The sequence below is a fragment of the Stomoxys calcitrans genome, chromosome 2 (genome assembly GCF_963082655.1).
Source record: "Stomoxys calcitrans chromosome 2, idStoCalc2.1, whole genome shotgun sequence".
Classification (NCBI taxonomy): domain Eukaryota; kingdom Metazoa; phylum Arthropoda; class Insecta; order Diptera; family Muscidae; genus Stomoxys; species Stomoxys calcitrans.
The window spans coordinates 62,672,264-62,690,902 of NC_081553.1; the positions used below are offsets into that span (position 1 = coordinate 62,672,264).

An 18,639-nucleotide genomic window follows, 5' to 3' on the forward strand; every position below is an offset into this window, starting at 1 on the left:
TCCTGGCTACATTTTTTAGCTTCTATGCCGTGTTGAAACTTCTACCCAAAGAGGTGTCGCATGGCACTCGGTTCGGACTTGACTGTAAAAAGAAGGCCCCTTATCATTGAGCATAAAATTTGAATCGGACAGCACTCAGTGATATGTGAGAGGTTTGCCCCAGTTCCTTAGTGGAATGTTCATGAGCAAATTTGCAGACTTCATGACCAGCATCGACCACAAATCTACCTACGGTGAGGACCTCAGCAATTCAGCGCAGCTATGGATTCGGAAGCAGGCCAGACTTTTAATCAAAAGATACTTTACTTTTGAACTTTTGATCAAAGGAAACTTCATTCAGACATCTTTCTTCTGCTTAGCGGAGGAACTATATCAAATGTATTTTCACAATGAATTCTTTGAGTTTAAAAAAAACATATCTTAAAATTTATTTCAGCCTTAATATACATTTCATGTTAGTTCTATTCTGGTAGATCGTCGATTCGTTGAAAAGTATCATCGACCAAGCCGCAAGGCATTGCCACATCCTGGAAGCCCGAGCGTGACCAAATATTTGCAACTGAAAGTAGAAAACATTCGATTATCCTTGAAGAATTTTAACTGAATAAAATGACTATGCTTACTATATTTCGATCCTTTAAGCACAGGACAACCACCATGCAGAGTGCGTACATCGGGTGCCAAAGATTTGTGCAAATTAGGCCACATCACCATGGATCCCTTAGTGGGCTTGGCAAACACCCCAACTTCAGGGAATATAGTATAGCCACCTTCGGTAACATCGGTTAACTACAATTTCCAAAAAAAAGTGGCTCAAAACCTAAAATATTGCATTAACTCTTCACTAATACTTACATAGAACATGCTAGTGGTAATACGATCTCCCACAAGATTTGAAGACAGACCATAATTCTAAAAATATACAGAGTTTAAATTAGGACAAAAACTCAAAACCAATAACCCCCCAAAAACCTCAGACTTACTCTAACAAAATCATGATGTGGTGCATAAAGACCACCTATGCCATAATTGGCCAACTGCATTGACTCCACATTGGTAATATTAAAGCCGGTAATAGAGTGCAGCAGGCGATACATCATGCCGGCCACAGGATTTTCAAAACGACTCAACCATGTTTGTTGACACACTCTGATCTCAGAAACTTCACCCTCTCCGGGAGTCTTCAAAACCCTCGAACGAAACATTTTGCCCTCAGCATAATTAAATAACTCTGCAATTTGCCTATCATTTAAGACATTGTGATAGAGCCTTATAAAGGGATCCAAATTCAAGGGTTCAATTTGCAAGGGAGCTAAAGTCAAAAATGGATGCGATGATGATTCCAAATAACAGCTCAAATTTTGTTTTTTTGTCGTCTCGCCTCTGCACAACTGGGCATGAAGTCTGTCCGTTTCACTCTGTTGGTAGGGCTCAAAAGTTTCCAGTGAGTAACGACTCAAAATTTTCTTGGTCAATTTGGTGGGATGCAAAGGCTCATCCACTAAAATGTCATCTAAATGTTGTGCAGCCTTTTCCACATTTCCCATGACTTGGTGTATGAGGGCTAGAGTTTCTTTTATTTGTACTCCAAAATATGTTTTAACATCTTTGGTCTCTTTGCTAGCCTGCAATTTGTCATAGGCTTGTTCCAGCCACTCTAAAGCTAAGTCGGTTCGGGATTCATCTCGGAAAACGGTGGCTAGTTCATAGCATTCGCGCCAGGATAGGGGCAAACTTGGAAAAAACAAGAAAAATTTGTACATTTTTTGGAAAAAAAATTTCAAATAAAAATTTATATAGAAAGAAAATTATGACAAAACTTTTTATAGAAAATTTGTTTAAGTTTTAAGTTTGCGAGTATTGTTGACTTTAACAATTTTTAATTTTTTTTTTCTGAAATGTTGGACTCCAGATCATAGACTAATTTAGTCGAATTGCACGCCGCAGGAAAAAAGTCAAACTGTTTTGTATTCAATTTCAAATCTTGAGGATGATCAAAGGTGGTGGCCGAAATATCGATAAGAATTATAAACAAGCAAAGAACATTTAGTTCGGCTGTGTCGAACTTTTGATACCCACCTCCATGGAAATATAGTTCGATCTAGATAGATGTTGGAAGTCTTGATACAACTCACTGTTCCAAATTTCAGCGAAGTAGGGTAAAAAATGCGCCTGTCATAGGCCTAAGACCCAAAATCGCCAGATCGGTCTATATGGCAACTATACCCAAATATGTTCCGATCTGGACCACTTTTGGTTCGGATATCGATGGTCCTAATATAACTCACTATTCTGAATTTCAGCGAAATCGGGTAATAAATGCGCCTGTTATAGGCTTAAGATCACTTATGGTTCGGATATCGTCATATCGGTCTATATGGCAGCTATATGTTAATATGGTCCGATATACACCATATTCGGGTCAGATGTCGAAGCCAATAGTGCAACTGCAATTTCAGCAAAACCGGAGAATAAATGTGCCTTTTATGGTCTTTAGACCCTAAAGCTGAAGATCGGTCTCTATGACAGCTTTATCTAAATATAGCCAAGTCTAAACCATATTCGGTACAGATATTGAGAGTCTTGATACAACTAACTGTTCCAAATTTCAGCGAAGTTGGGTAATAAATACGCCTGCTATAAGCCTAAGACCCAAAATCGCCAGATCGGTCTATATGGCAGCTATATCCAAATATGTTCTGTTCTGAACCATTTTTGGTTCGGATATTGGCGGCCCTAATTAGACTCACCGCTCTGAATTTCAGCGAAATAGGGTAATAAATGAGCCTGTTATAGGCTTAAAACCCTAAATTGTCATATCGGTCTATAGGCCAGCTACATCCAAATATGGTCCTATATACACCATATTCTGGTCGAATCTTGAGGCATCTAGGGTAAATCACTGTTTCAAATTTCAGCAAAGAATAAATGCGCTTTTTATGGTCTTTAGGCTCTAATACTGAAGATCCGTCTCAATGGCAGCTATATCTAAATATAGGCCGATGTGGACCATATTCAGGACAGATGTTGGGAGTCATGATGAAATTCACTGTTCCACGTTTCAGCAAAGTCAGGTAATAAATGCGCCTGTGCCTAAGACCCCAAAAAAAAAACTCAATGTTCTGCATTTCAGCGAAATCCGGTAATAAATGCGCCTGTTATAGGCCTAAGACCCAAAATCGGCAGATCGGTCTATATGGCAGTTATATATAGACGGAAATCGTTATCATCTTAGAAATTTACAAAGGTCCGAAAAATATATACAATACATTGTAGGGTCGGAAATGGATATTTCTATGGTAGTGCTATATCTGATTATAAACCGATTTGGACCGTACTTGGCACAATTGATAAGCAAAGTCGGGTAAACATCGCAGCTTGTAGGGCTCAAGAAGACAAATCGGGCGATTGGTTCATATGGGAGCTGTATCAGGTTATAGACCGATTTGGACCGTACTTAACACAGTTGTTGGAAGTCATAATGGAACATTTTGTGCAAAATTTCAGCCAAATCGGACGAACATTTAGGCTTCCACCGGCTCAAGAAATCAAATCGGGAAATCGGTTTATATGAGAGCTATATCAGGTTATAGACCGATTTGGACCGTACTTGCCCGATTTTCACTCCTAGGGACACTACAAACGCATTTATTGACCAATCTTCTAATCTATTTAATTCGGTCGAAATCGAAACACTTCTAGAGTCACAACAAGCTTATTTATTGAACAATCTTGCCAATATTTTGCAAGACTCTTTCTTCGACGTCTACCCCAATATCTGAGAAGTTTGCTTGAAATCGGTTCAGATTTAGATATAGCTGCCATATATATGTTTGTCAGATGTTGACTAATTTGCAATAATGTTGCTCGAAATGTGATACGGATTGTTAAATAACTCATCTGAAAACATTCGCCCATTAATGTTGGTTTAGAATTGGATATAGCCCCCATATTGTACTTATAGGGTAGGTGTAGGGTGTTATGTAGTTGGCACCGCCCAACTTTTGCCCTTTCTTGCTGGTTTTCTACAAAATTTATTTATCATATTTTTTTTATAAAATTTAAATGTTTTTGTAGTGCATTTCTTGTTAATATTACTACAGTTTATAATGTTTGTGTTAATTTGTTCTCTCATTGCATTTCTTGTTAACATTACTACAGTTTATAGTGTTTTTGTTTAATTATTCTCTCAATATCCTTAAATTAAAATGGGTTTCTTATACCCTCAAGAAGTTTTGTTATCGTATTAACTCTGCCTTTCAATATTATTTTTATATGTCATTCTAAATGTTCTTTCAATTAAAAAAATTGTTTATTTTATTCTGTTTCTGGCTTTAAATTCATTATAGGTTGTATTACTACACGCTTTGATTCTATTTTGGAAATTAATCAAAAAATAATATTTTTATAAACTCAAAGCAATGAATGCTTCATTGACTTTCGGTTGGGAAAATTTAATTTTAAATTTTTTGTGGTAATTAACAACAACTCACCCATAGCCCTTTCCATTGGCCATAGCGTCGGTGGTAATGCCATAGGTATCCTGTAATCTGGCCAAACCCAATACGGCTCCTTTCAATTCCTTCTCATCCGGCAATGTAAAGTTCTCCTCTAATTGGGTCAGTGAGTCCGTGAGTTCTAAAAATAAAATTATTTGTGAATAGCTCTAGCTGGCATGTGGTATAGTAGTGGAATATATATAGAGGAATATATTTATATGTATGTGTATATGTATATGTGTGGGATCACAAACATACAGAAGTCTCATACTCTCATACATATCATACATGAATATGTAAAATTAATATAAGGGTGGATTATGATTTCATGCAGATGGATATTCCAATAGCTTAAAAGGATGTCTAATTGAATGCAATACCCAAGGATCTTAATCAGTAATGAGCAAATCACACACACTATTGCACATTGCTGTGTACGTAAGCGGAAATGTTTATGGTAATAAGCCCATGGACTTGGAAATAATGTGCAGATGTGTTAGTGTACCCACCACAGACCTATTCAATAGAAAGTATCTAAGGAAAATTTCAAGTTCTGCTTTAATAGTGATTTCGACAGATGGACGGACATTGGTCGGTCGATTCCAACTTTCATGTTGAAGAAGTACGTATAAACATTAGGGAACGTCGGTGGTGGTATCAGGCCGTAGCTTGTTGTCGGCTACAGAAACCTCAATGGTGGAGCGGCTGCTCCAGGCACGACTAGCCGACAGACGACTGCTCAGTAGGGGCTTTTAACGAAGACACCTGGTTCGAGTCTTAAGGATAAGGCAGAACCTATTCTTATTTCGCATGCCTATAATTGGTCTAGGCCATCGGCCTTTCCCGGCAAACCATCACGCTCTTTAATACTAATTACTAACTAATTTTGCCCATGAACATTCCACTAAGGAACAGGGGCAAACTTCTCACATATCGATTAGTGCAATCCGATTCAAGTTTAAGCTCAACGAAAAGGGGACTCCTTTTTATAGCCGAGTCCGAACGGCGTGCCGCAGTGCGACACCTGACAGCCAAAAGGCTGCGGTCACCTGGACGGCATCCCATGCCTAAAAGAACTAGGGCGAACAATAGTAAGATGAGTCCAAGAACCTTTGCTTATGTCGCTAGAGACAGTTTGGTAATGGTAGTTGTCGACAAGGGAGAAGAACAGGGCTGCATACCTAGGAATAATTGGTATGGGAAAGTCAATGGACTGTCATCAGTATACTACGATGTCCTTGCGGAATTTCCTGGGTCTCCTCCAGTTTTTGACGATGCAAGCTGGTATCGAGACCGATACAAACTAATTGCCTTGAGGGATCAACGCTCAATTGAAATGAATCGTTGTGCGCTAAGATTGGTGAGATCTGTCCAGGTGCAGCAAGATCTCAAGAAGGAAGATATTCATTCTCGACCAGCCGAACACTTGCCCGGGGAACTATTGACCACATCGCTAAAGTCTGGCGGATTGCAGGAGACTGAAAAACCCTTACCACAATCAAGGCAGGAGGCATCGAAACGGGAACCAAGCCCTGTGTGTGTGGGTCATTCAGTTGGACTAGGCTCAAGGTGTGCGCCAGAAACAAACGTGGAAACACGGAACTCAGAAAATACTTCGACAGCAGCAGCTAGTGAAGCATCTAAGAAAGAATCGTCGACACCGCAAGTGTCCAGTGTCCTGAGGAAGAGTGGTTCTCAGCTTTCTCACCTGCAAATGGATGCGTACGGCAGCTCATCATGACAAGATCTGACGACTTTTGGGAGGATGAACTCCTGGTGGAGTCAGAAGACGTGTATTAGCTACGCCAACAGTGGTGGAAGTTCTGAATCCTGACTATGGTCCGGTTTCTACAGTTGAAATGTATCGTTGTACGCTAACAAAGATTGGTAAAATCTGGCCATGTGCAGCACTAGATTTAGTCAAGAAGGAAGATATTCTTTCTCGACCAATAGCTAATTCTTGGATACCAAGGATTCCCTCAGATCCTGAATGTATACTTGGAAGAATAAGGGAATGTAATCCCAATCTTTCAACCACCGACTGGTAGATTGGATGAGGCTGATGGTGACCGGAGACATGCAGTTTTCGTACTAAACTCCGGCTGTTTCCTACGGATTCAACAAGTTAAAACTGAAGGTCTATAGAAGCGATGGTGTTGGGAAATCGGGAGACGACTCAGCAGTTGTTGCAAACACTTGCCCGGGGAAGCATCTAAGGAGGAATTGTCGACACCGCAAGTGTCCAGTGTACTGAGGAAGAGTGGTTCTACAACTTTCTCACCTGCAAATGGATGGGTACGAAAGCTCACCATGACAAGATCTGACGACTCTTGTGAGGATGAACTCCTGGTGGAATCAGAAGATGTGTATTAGCCACGCCAACAGTGGTGGAAGTTCTGAATCCTGACTATGGTCCGGTTTCTACAGATAAATCTCCACCATTGTAAGGCCACTTCAGCGGCACTAAAAGTCCTCCTGATGGCAGGAGGTTTTGATGTTGTTCTTATCCAGGAACCTTAGGAGTGTGGAGGAATGGTTCGTCGACTAAGAATTCCTGGATTTAAACTACTCAAGGATACGGGAAATGGGAGACACAGAGTCTGTATTCTTCCAAAGAGTAGTCTTAATGTTTTTCTTCTTCCATCGCTAAGCATTAAAGATTTAGTAGTAGCAACCCTTGGACTAAAAACAAGTCTCATTAATGGCTGGCTTCTCTATATATGGCACACGATTCAGAGATACCGCTTTCAAACCCGCTTCTTCAGGGAAAAAGAGCCTCATTGTAGGTAGCATCACTACCTACAATGAGGCACATCACCAGATATGGGGAAGTTCGGATGTCAACGAAGGAGTGAGCTGCTTGCAATCTGGCGATTTGTAATAGAGGGGATAAGCCGACCTTTAATTCCAGGAACAGATAGGAGGTACTAGATATTACCTTTGTATCGGAAGATATTAGCGCAAGAATATGCGACTGTTGGATGACCACAGCTTCTTTAATCACCGTTGTATTAGTTTCAGCGTTGGAGAAGGAAGGCGGATTGGGATAAATTTCGGCACAAATTCTGCCCCACTATCCCTTCTAGACTAGAAAAGGAAGTGGAAACTACGGAGGATATAGACATAGTGGTCACGCGGATCACGAAGGCCCTGAATGACTCGCTTGTGTCAGCATGCCTTAGTGCCAAGCCAAGGGCCAAACAGCGATCGCCATGGTGGACCTCAGAGCTGGTTGGTCTAAGAAAGGACTGCAGAAAACTCTTCAACAGAGCTAAAGCCACAAGAGTACCACACGATTGGGATATTTATAAGGCTAAGCTAAGAAAATAAAGGGGCGAGCAGAAAAAGGCTCACAACAAATCCTCGGTAGAGTTATGCAGCTCCGTGGAGGATCCATTTGAGGCCTCTAGACTAAAGAAGATTCTTTACTCGAGACCTATTACGGTGGGGTATACTCAGTAGTCAGAGAATGTATGGACAATGTCTAGTGAGGAAACACTAGAGCTACTCGTTGATACACATTTCCCGGGAAATTCTCCAAAGGACAACGTGGCGCCAGAAGATCATCCTTTATGCTGAAATCTCCTGAGAGGTTGATAAAGACATATCTTAGGGCAAAGATCCCTGGAGATCGCCTGTCGTTACGGCAGCATTCATATAGTAAAGGCAAATCCACTGAAACAGCCCTTCACGACCTAGTCGGCTACATAGAGAGGGTTCTCTCGCTGTCAAGGAATATACAATGGTAGCATTTATTGACACTGAAGGTGCCTTCAATTATATAAAACCGACGTCAATCATGAAGGAGTTGGAGTTTCTAGGCATCAACTCTACCTAAAGAGAGTTTATTAATAACTTGCTTACTGAAAGATGCATTACGACAGGCTTGGGATCTGTGGATCTAAGAAGATGGGTCAGAAGAGGAACCCCTCAAGAAGGTGTACTGTCTCCGCTACTTTGGAATATAGCCACTAACAATATATTATTGTCTCTGGAATAAAAAGGCGTAATAGTGGTCGCGTATGCTGATGACGTAGTAATTGCGGTTAGGGAAAAGTTTCCCAACACTCTAAGAGATATACTTCAGGAAACTCTACGTGCAACAGCAAAGTGGGCTATCGAATATAAATCCATGCAAGACAGAAGTAGTTTTTTTCAGCAGGAGATACAAGTTGCCTACAGTGGAACCTGTCTCCTTGGGAGGAGAGAATGTTGCATTTACAGAAAGCGCAAAATACCTGGGTATTTTTCTGGACAGGAAATTGAATTTCAAAGCCAACATTTTGGAAAGAGGCAAGAAAGGCAAAAGTTGGGGATTAGACCGCATGTCATGTATTGGGTATATACTGCAGTTTTCAGACCTATAATGCCATATGGTGTTGTCGTCTGGTGGACGACGCTTCAAAAATCCACCTACTGCTCAATACTTTGTGCATCACAGCCGCTCTGAGGACAACACAAGCTGATCCACTGAATTTAGTGCTACATCTTATGCCTCTGGACATTGTGGCTAGACAAATTGCAGCTACCACTGCCGTGAATTTAAGGGAGCTTTCTCATTGGTCATGTGGCGGCAACGGACACTGTGTTTTCCTTGATACAATATGCGATGTTCCAGGCAGTGTGGGTTTCACCCTACCACTATTCCTGATAGAATCGGTTGGAACTATTTACGATATCCCTGGTAACAGAAGTTACATAGACTTCTTTAAGGATGGTTCCAAACTAAACGACCAGGTGGACTTTGGGATGTACTCTAATGATTTAGAACTGGTCATATCGAAAAGGTTACCCGAGCACTGCAGTGTTTATCAAGCGAAGATCCTTGCAATTAAGATAATGGTTGAATGGCTGGGATATAATGCCATGACGACGATTGGCATAAATATCTTCTTAGACAGCCAGGAAGCCATTAAAATCCCTTGAGAACATATTTCTGAACACAAAAACCGCCCTCGACTGTGGCAGATCTCTCAACGAAATGGCTGACCAGTTCAAAATTTGCCTGTTCTGGGTGCCGGGCCACAGAGATGTCACAGGGAACTGTAAAGCGGATGAGCTTGCGAGACAAGGAACTACCTTACACATGCGAGAGAAACTGGAATCTGTGGGTACGCTTCTTGCAGCTCATTTTCATTTTCATGGACAAGTCCCGAAGGACAACCAATGACAGATGGTCACAAAGAGGGGACTGTGAGCTTTCCAAAACTATGTGGTCTAATCTAGACTCGAAGAGGTCTACCGCCTTGCTGTCATTGGCTAGAACAGATGTCTCAGTCATTGTGTCCGTCATGAGAGGTCACTGTCTAATCGGAAAACAAGCTGGCAGACTGAAGGTTGTCAGCAACGACTTTTACAGAAGCTCTGAGGACATTGAAGAAGAAGAGACTATAGAACAACTTCTGTGTGTCCCGCACTAGCAGTTAGAAGGATTTCCACTTAAGGTTCTCATTTCTTTGAGAACCAGTCTGATTTAGCGGATGTGAACATTGGGATTTTTAAAGCGATCTGGATGGTTTAACGGTAGGAACTAATAGAAGACATCTTCCTTCTTCTGTTTCTGTGGTATCACAATGGACGAAAACGTCTGAGTGAGTCTGATGGCAGACTGCCACTTAAACCTAATCTAGATTGATATGTTGATCAAGTTAGTATAGGAGTATACTAATGTAGAGGATATGTTTAAACTACTCCATATTTGGATATATTCCTGCACCTTCCACCATCCACCCCATTAAACATCATTATTATTTCCTCTTATTTATTAATACTTGTGGATTGTGGATATGTTCGATTGCATACATGAGTGTGTTTGTGTGTATATGTACATATTGTTTGCATAGGTATTGTTTTCAAGTATCCATTCAAGTTGTGGTGGTTGTTGAGGTTTCGATAAGTGTCATTCTATTCATGGAGATATGCATAGATATCTATGGGGCTTTCAATATTGAAATTTAAAGAGCACGCTTTAAATGAGTAGGATTTGTGTAAGAAATAAAGCGAAGCCATGTTATGATATTAAACAGAATTTTGTATTCTCTTCAAAGTTATAGAAAAATTATTAAAATACATGCCTTTTATAAACAAAAAAAAACTAAGTTTATTAAAATTTTTTCCCATGTCATGTTAGTTTAATTCACCATAAAACCACTAACAAAATGTAATTAAGTTTTTCCCTTCAACATCCCATATTTTTTTCTTTTATGCTATACCTATGTCCTTGTTTATGTATGTCCTTTATAAACAAAATATGTGGTTTCATGTCCTTGTCTGATTTCTATTTTACATACCTTTGTAAGAATCCTCGAATTTTAGCAAATCACCAACATCACTCCATTCACTGACCATACGTTCAATTAATGTAAAAGCATTGATGGGATTTCCTAAATAATCCTCCACATCCTCCTGCGCCTTCTTGTGTTGGAATTTTATACGTTCCATAAATCTGTGTGCTCGTTTGATAGGACCAAAGCAGCAACAGCAGCAGCAGCATCACATTCCAAGTGAGCGACGAGTGGCGAACGAACGAGCGAGTGATGAATAGGAAAAATTTTCCAAAGAGGAAGAAATGGTGATGGAATGGAAGCATAGAAAGAAAATTGAAAAATAGAAACTTTTAAAAGGTCGTACACAAAAAGCCAATGTCCAATGATTTTCAATGATGTGGTGGTGATAATGGGAGACAGTGTTTCGAGAAAAATATATTTTATAAAATACATACACGATTCCAAGGTAAAGTGCTTAATTTTCTCTTCAAGAACTAAACTCAGTAGTAAATTAATTAGAGTAGTTCCGGAGTTCAATTTCTTGGGTTCATTATAACAACGCAAATTAAGTGCAAAACAACAAAGTCGGAAAAAGCCGACTATATAATACCATACACTACCGACTCTATCTACCTCTTCTAAGCAAACAATAAAAACAAGTAAAAGCGTGGTAAGTTCGGCCGGGCCGAATCTTATATACCCTTCACCATGGATTTCGATCTCTAGTGGCTCAAGAGGTCAAGATCCCAGTTCGGTTTATAAGACTGTTATATCAAGTAATGGACCGATTTCAACAATATTTGGAAGTCATAGCAAAATACCTCGTTCAAAATTTTAGCCAAATCAGATAATAATTACGCCCTCTAGAGGCTAAAGAAGAAAATTTCAGCCAAATCGGATAATAATTACGCCCTCTAGAGGCTCAAGAAGTCCAAATTCCATATCGGTTTATATGACAGCTATATCAGATTATTAACCGATTTCAACCGAACTTCGCCCAGTTGTTGGAAATCATAACAAACATTGCAGCCAATTCGGATTATAAATGAGCCCTCTAGTGGCTCAAGAAGTCTGGTTCCAAAATCGGTTTATATGGCAGATATATCTAAATATGGGCCGATATGACACATTTACAATCCCAACCGACTTACAGTAATTATTTAGAAGTATTTGTGCAAAATTTCAAGTGGCAAACTTAACATCTTCGAAAGATAGCGGGCTTTTGACAGACAGACGGACGGGCTGACGTATGGACATGGCTAGATCGATGTACTTTATAGAGACTTAGACGAATATGCCGAGGAGTTATAAACAAAATGACGAGAGTAGAGTAGAGTGGAGTGGAGTCGAGTCGAGACCAGTGGATTCGAGTCGAGTAGATTAGAGTAAAGTAGAGTAGAGAAGGGTAGAGTATAGTAGAGCAGAGTAGAGTCGAGTCGAGTCGAGTCGATTCGATTCGATTCGAGTCGTGTCAAGTCGAGTCGTGTCAAGTCGAGTCGTGTCAAGTCGATTCGAGTCAAGTCCAGTCCAGTAGAGTAGAGAAGAGTAGAGTGCAGCAGAGAAGAGAGTAGAGCAGAGAAGAGAGTAGAGTAGAGCAGAGTGGAATAGAGTAAAGAAAAGTAGAGTACAGTACAGTACAGGAGAATAAGAGTGTCGTAAAAGTAGAGTAGAGTAGGAGTAGGTGTAAAGTAAACTAGAGTAAGAGTTTAGTAAAATACAGTAGGAGTAGGAGTAGGAATAGGAGTAGGAGTAGGAGTAGGAGTAGGAGTAGGAGTAGGAGTAGGAGTAGGAGTAGGAGTAGGAGTAGGAGTAGGAGTAGGAGTAGGAGTAGGAGTAGGAGTAGGAGTAGGAGTAGGAGTAGGAGTAGGAGTAGGAGTAGGAGTAGGAGTAGGAGTAGGAGTAGGAGTGGAAGTAGGAGTAGGAGTAGGAGTAGGAGTAGGAGTAGGAGTAGGAGTAGGAGTAGGAGTAGGAGTAGGAGTAGGAGTAGGAGTAGGAGTAGGAGTAGGAGTAGGAGTAGGAGTAGGAGTAGGAGTAGGAGTAGGAGTAGGAGTAGGAGTAGGAGTAGGAGTAGGAGTAGGAGTAGGAGTAGGAGTAGGAGTAGGAGTAGGAGTAGGAGTAGGAGTAGGAGTAGGAGTAGGAGTAGGAGTAGGAGTAGGAGTAGGAGTAGATGTAGGAGTAGGAGTAGGAGTAGGAGTAGGAGTAGGAGTAGGAGTAGGAGTAGGAGTAGGAGTAGGAGTAGGAGTAGGAGTAGGAGTAGGAGTAGGAGTAGGAGTAGGAGTAGGAGTAGGAGTAGGAGTAGGAGTAGGAGTAGGAGTAGGAGTAGGAGTAGGAGTAGGAGTAGGAGTAGGAGTAGGAGTAGGAGTAGGAGTAGGAGTAGGAGTAGGAGTAGGAGTAGGAGTAGGAGTAGGAGTAGGAGTAGGAGTAGGAGTAGGAGTAGGAGTAGATGTAGGAGTAGGAGTAGGAGTAGGAGTAGGAGTAGGAGTAGGAGTAGGAGTAGGAGTAGGAGTAGGAGTAGGAGTAGGAGTAGGAGTAGGAGTAGGAGTAGGAGTAGGAGTAGGAGTAGGAGTAGGAGTAGGAGTAGGAGTAGGAGTAGGAGTAGGAGTAGGAGTAGGAGTAGGAGTAGGAGTAGGAGTAGGAGTAGGAGTAGGAGTAGGAGTAGGAGTAGGAGTAGGAGTAGGAGTAGGAGTAGGAGTAGGAGTAGGAGTAGGAGTAGGAGTAGGAGTAGGAGTAGGAGTAGGAGTAGGAGTAGGAGTAGGAGTAGGAGTAGGAGTAGGAGTAGGAGTAGGAGTAGGAGTAGGAGTAGGAGTAGGAGTAGGAGTAGGAGTAGGAGTAGGAGTAGGAGTAGGAGTAGGAGTAGGAGTAGAAGTAGAAGTAGGAGTAGGAGTAGGAGTAGGAGTAGGAGTAGAAGTAGAAGTAGAAGTAGAAGTAGAAGTAGAAGTAGAAGTAGAAGTAGAAGTAGAAGTAGAAGTAGAAGTAGAAGTAGAAGTAGAAGTAGAAGTAGAAGTGGAAGTAGAAGTAGAAGTAGAAGTAGAAGTAGAAGTAGAAGTAGAAGTAGAAGTAGAAGTAGAAGTAGAAGTAGAAGTAGAAGTAGGAGTAGGAGTAGGAGTAGGAGTAGGAGTAGGAGTAGGAGTAGGAGTAGGAGTAGGAGTAGGAGCAGAAGTAGAAGTAGAAGTAGGAGTAGGAGTAGGAGTAGGAGTAGAAGTAGGAGTAGAAGTAGAAGTAGAAGTAGAAGTAGAAGTAGAAGTAGAAGTAGAAGTAGAAGTAGAAGTAGAAGTAGAAGTAGAAGTAGAAGTAGAAGTAGAAGTAGAAGTAGAAGTAGAAGTAGAAGTAGAAGTAGAAGTAGAAGTAGAAGTAGAAGTAGAAGTAGAAGTAGAAGTAGAAGTAGAAGTAGAAGTAGAAGTAGAAGTAGAAGTAGAAGTAGAAGTAGAAGTAGAAGTAGAAGTAGAAGTAGAAGTAGAAGTAGAAGTAGAAGTAGAAGTAGAAGTAGAAGTAGAAGTAGAAGTAGAAGTAGAAGTAGAAGTAGAAGTAGAAGTAGAAGTAGAAGTAGAAGTAGAAGTAGAAGTAGAAGTAGAAGTAGAAGTAGAAGTAGAAGTAGAAGTAGAAGTAGAAGTAGAAGTAGAAGTAGAAGTAGAAGTAGAAGTAGAAGTAGAAGTAGGAGTAGGAGTAGGAGTAGGAGTAGGAGTAGGAGTAGAAGTAGAAGTAGAAGTAGGAGTAGGAGTAGGAGTAGGAGTAGGAGTAGAAGTAGAAGTAGAAGTAGAAGTAGAAGTAGAAGTAGAAGTAGAAGTAGAAGTAGAAGTAGAAGTAGAAGTAGAAGTAGAAGTAGAAGTAGAAGTAGAAGTAGAAGTAGAAGTAGAAGTAGAAGTAGAAGTAGAAGTAGAAGTAGAAGTAGAAGTAGAAGTAGAAGTAGAAGTAGAAGTAGAAGTAGAAGTAGAAGTAGAAGTAGAAGTAGAAGTAGGAGTAGGAGTAGGAGTAGGAGTAGGAGTAGGAGTAGGAGTAGGAGTAGGAGTAGGAGTAGGAGTAGGAGTAGAAGTAGAAGTAGAAGTAGGAGTAGGAGTAGGAGTAGGAGTAGGAGTAGAAGTAGAAGTAGAAGTAGAAGTAGAAGTAGAAGTAGAAGTAGAAGTAGAAGTAGAAGTAGAAGTAGAAGTAGAAGTAGAAGTAGAAGTAGAAGTAGAAGTAGAAGTAGAAGTAGAAGTAGAAGTAGGAGTAGGAGTAGGAGTAGGAGTAGGAGTAGGAGTAGGAGTAGAAGTAGAAGTAGAAGTAGGAGTAGGAGTAGGAGTAGAAGTAGAAGTAGAAGTAGAAGTAGAAGTAGAAGTAGAAGTAGAAGTAGAAGTAGAAGTAGAAGTAGAAGTAGAAGTAGAAGTAGAAGTAGGAGTAGGAGTAGGAGTAGGAGTAGGAGTAGGAGTAGATGTAGGAGTAGGAGTAGGAGTAGGAGTAGGAGTAGGAGTAGGAGTAGGAGTAGGAGTAGGAGTAGGAGTAGGAGTAGGAGTAGGAGTAGGAGTAGGAGTAGGAGTAGGAGTAGGAGTAGGAGTAGGAGTAGGAGTAGGAGTAGATGTAGGAGTAGGAGTAGGAGTAGGAGTAGGAGTAGGAGTAGGAGTAGGAGTAGGAGTAGGAGTAGGAGTAGGAGTAGGAGTAGGAGTAGGAGTAGGTGTAGGAGTAGAAGTAGAAGTAGAAGTAGGAGTAGGAGTAGGAGTAGGAGTAGGAGTAGGAGTAGAAGTAGAAGTAGAAGTAGAAGTAGAAGTAGAAGTAGAAGTAGAAGTAGAAGTAGAAGTAGAAGTAGAAGTAGAAGTAGAAGTAGAAGTAGAAGTAGAAGTAGGAGTAGGAGTAGGAGTAGGAGTAGGAGTAGAAGTAGAAGTAGAAGTAGAAGTAGAAGTAGAAGTAGAAGTTGAAGTAGAAGTAGAAGTAGAAGTAGAAGTAGAAGTAGAAGTAGAAGTAGAAGTAGAAGTAGAAGTAGAAGTAGAAGTAGAAGTAGAAGTAGAAGTAGAAGTAGAAGTAGAAGTAGAAGTAGGAGTAGGAGTAGGAGTAGGAGTAGAAGTTGCAGTACCAGTACCAGAACCTTTAGCAGAAGGAGTAAGAGTAGGAGTAGGAGTGCAGAATACAGTAAAGTAGAGTAGAGTATAGTAAAGTAGAGTAGGGCAGCGTACAGTAAAGTTGAGTAGAGTACAGTAAAATAGAGTAGGACATCTAACAAGTTTCGACTGCCCATGGACCGAAAAGAGAGCCCTCACCACCACCAGCTTACCACAACCAAACTTTAGCCGCGAAAGCCGGACAATGACATAGAAATGCTAAACGTCTTATAATCTTCCCCGCATGCCCTACACATGCTACCACTTGACGCACCCTTTTCTTCATAAGTGACCTCGTAGTCTTATTTTCCCGTTACCCAAAGCACATATAAACCGATATGTGATCTTGAATTCTTGAGCCGCTAGAGGGCGCAATTCTCTTCCGATTTGACTAAAATTTTGCATGACTTCCAATAACTGTGCTAAGTAAGACGCAAATCTTTACATAACCTGATATTGCTGTCATATAAACCGATCTGGGATCTTGACTTCTTGAGCCGCTAGAGGGCGCAAGGTATGGCGCAAATCGCTTTTTGACTTCTTGACTTCTTCTGCCTCTAGAGGGCGCAATTCTCATCCGATTTGGAAATAATTTTGTACAACGGCTTCTCTCAACGACCTTCAACATACGTGGCTAAAATAGTCTGAATCGATCAATAGCTTGATACAGCTCCCATATAAACGGATCTCCCGATTTTGCTACTTGAGCCCCTACAAGGCGCAATTGTTATCCTGAAGCCCTACAAGGCGCAATTGTTATGAACTGAAATATTACACAATGACGTCTACAATGTTCAGCATTCATTTGTGGTCCGAATCGGACTATAACTTTGTATAGCTCCAATAGCATAACAGTTCTTATTCAATATTCTTTGTTTGCCTAAAAAGAGATACCGCGCATAGAACTCGACAAATGCGATCCATGGTGGACAAATGCGATCCATGGTGCGATCCATGGTCGGCCGGGCTGAACTTAGTACGCTCTTACTTGTTTTTTGGCTCAATTACAATCCAGCAGATGTAGCCGCCTCAACTCTTACAGACCCAGGGACGATGCCAACGTGCAGGATGTATGTCCCGATTGTGATCAGGGACCACGACACACTTCACCTGCTTAACTTACCAGCCACTCGACTGTTAAACTGGCGAACCACTCGACCCAGACCCAGATTCCTGTGGACGCACCTTATGTTAATCGCAGAGTTTCTGTATCTGCATACTCAACGGAATCAAGCAGACGAAACTTCGATCCCAACACACTACTACAACAACAACAAAAAGTTTTTTTTTCTCAATTTGAAGCAAGAGTTTTTTAAACCACAGTGCACTTTGTGAAATCATATTATTGCTATATAAACGCCAATATTACTAGATCAACTTTTTTTTGCACTCCACCCAGTTTTAGGTCTTTTCTTCAATGGTGTGGAAAAATGTTTTTAATTTAATTTTTCTCTTGTTTTTGATGTATTTGTCGCTTTAGTCAACACGTCCTATCGTCCGTCCGCAAGTCTCTGCATTCATCTCAATAGAATCATTTGACCACTTTGAAGACCAAGCGGATGTACTGCCTTTGCTCTTTTCAAAAGCACATACATCCTTTGCAGTGTTCTCCGTTGCTATTTTAAGTGCTAATCATAGAGAAGAATGTGAGTGTGTGGGTGTATGGCCTCGCCACCCCATATGTGTATGTATGGTCTCACCTTCGTAGAGTGGATATTTCATCCTGTAGTCCTTTAGAATACTTCCGGAAGCTATGCAGTAACAATGTCTCGATACCATCCAATTGCCTTAAACTATCGACAGATGAATAGAATTCTGCGCTAACAAAGGTTCGAGGCTGATGATGCAATGTGGGTGCCAACAGCAAGACAAGTAATAGACCCACCAAACCAAAGCCAAAAGAGCAAATAATCCTTACAGGATACGAAGACGAAGAAATGGAAGAATATGCCATTCTTGCCTTGGCAGAACCAGCAATGTCAACAACAAAATTCTAAACTTGATGATGTGACTTCTATTTCTTGTAAAATCAAACCAAGCATATATGGTCACTACGAATGCCAATACTCCAAGGATAATGTGTGTAGGTTGCTGTGTGTGTGTGTGTAGGTTGTTAGGGTTTTAACTGCTACTATATGTTTAGATGATTGCTTTTGGCTGTGTGGATGGCTGGACGAATGTACGACAACGACGATGACGATGTTGAGTCTATGATACTATTTTGGTAACTGAAATTCGATTTATTGGATTTATGAGCAGCAACTACATGGATGGATAAATGGATGGATGGCTCTTCAATTGAAAGGCCACAAGCATTGAACCAAGAACAATAAATACCATGCATGTGGTTGGGGAGGAAATTTTTGAGTAATGCACACTTTCTTTGGAACGTCGTTCACTTAGCCTTTGTCATATTTACTTTAGCAGATGTTTCCAAACAAGCTGTACAAACATCATTCGTTTGTGACTGAGAATTTGTCCAACTCAACTGTCTTCTATTTCCACTACGCTTCAGACAAACTTTTCTTTCAATTATTAATCTAATTTCTCTATTTATCAGAGTTTTGTAGCTCTATTTTCAGGGGGAAATCTGTTTTAAGACATAATTTTTAATTGATTGCTTGATTGATTGATAAAGAAGAATTGAATGAAACACCATCGTAGAGTTGAGTGTTTCAAGTTTTGAAGACAAATAAACGAACGTGATATGGTTAAAGTGTTTATAGACGCATTCTGTGTTTGAACCAAGACAGACAAACAAATATGGTTTAGTTCATCGATATAAGAGAAGTTAGAAGAAAAAGGCAT

The 18,639-nt window shown here is 40.7% G+C and overlaps 1 protein-coding gene across 1 annotated transcript; it reads right to left on the minus strand.

Moving 5' to 3' along the window:
• Positions 1–443: 443 nt before the first annotated feature.
• LOC106088484 (prolyl 4-hydroxylase subunit alpha-1) lies at positions 444–17,834 on the minus strand. Its single transcript, XM_013254006.2, has 7 exons — positions 17,532–17,834; positions 10,790–10,944; positions 4,494–4,638; positions 984–1,734; positions 856–912; positions 624–789; positions 444–559 (listed from the first exon to the last, which is right to left on the minus strand). The coding sequence occupies exons 1-7, from the start codon at positions 17,783–17,785 to the stop codon at positions 462–464; spliced, it is 1,626 nt and encodes a 541-aa protein (XP_013109460.2). The 5' UTR covers positions 17,786–17,834; the 3' UTR covers positions 444–461.
• Between the last annotated feature and the right edge of the window lie 805 nt (positions 17,835–18,639).

What these genes read in the sequence shown, in the direction of transcription:
- LOC106088484 (XM_013254006.2), bottom strand. Translation starts at nt 17,785, where the DNA reads ATGGCATATTCTTCCATTTCTTCGTCTTCGTATCCTGTAAGGATTATT. An exon ending in GCCAATGGAAAGGGCTATGG is followed by an intron (nt 1,735 to 4,493) that starts GTGAGTTGTTGT and finishes GTTTTTTCCAAG; the next exon opens with TTTGCCCCTATCCTGGCGCG. An exon ending in CACATCATGATTTTGTTAGA is followed by an intron (nt 913 to 983) that starts GTAAGTCTGAGG and finishes GTATATTTTTAG; the next exon opens with AATTATGGTCTGTCTTCAAA.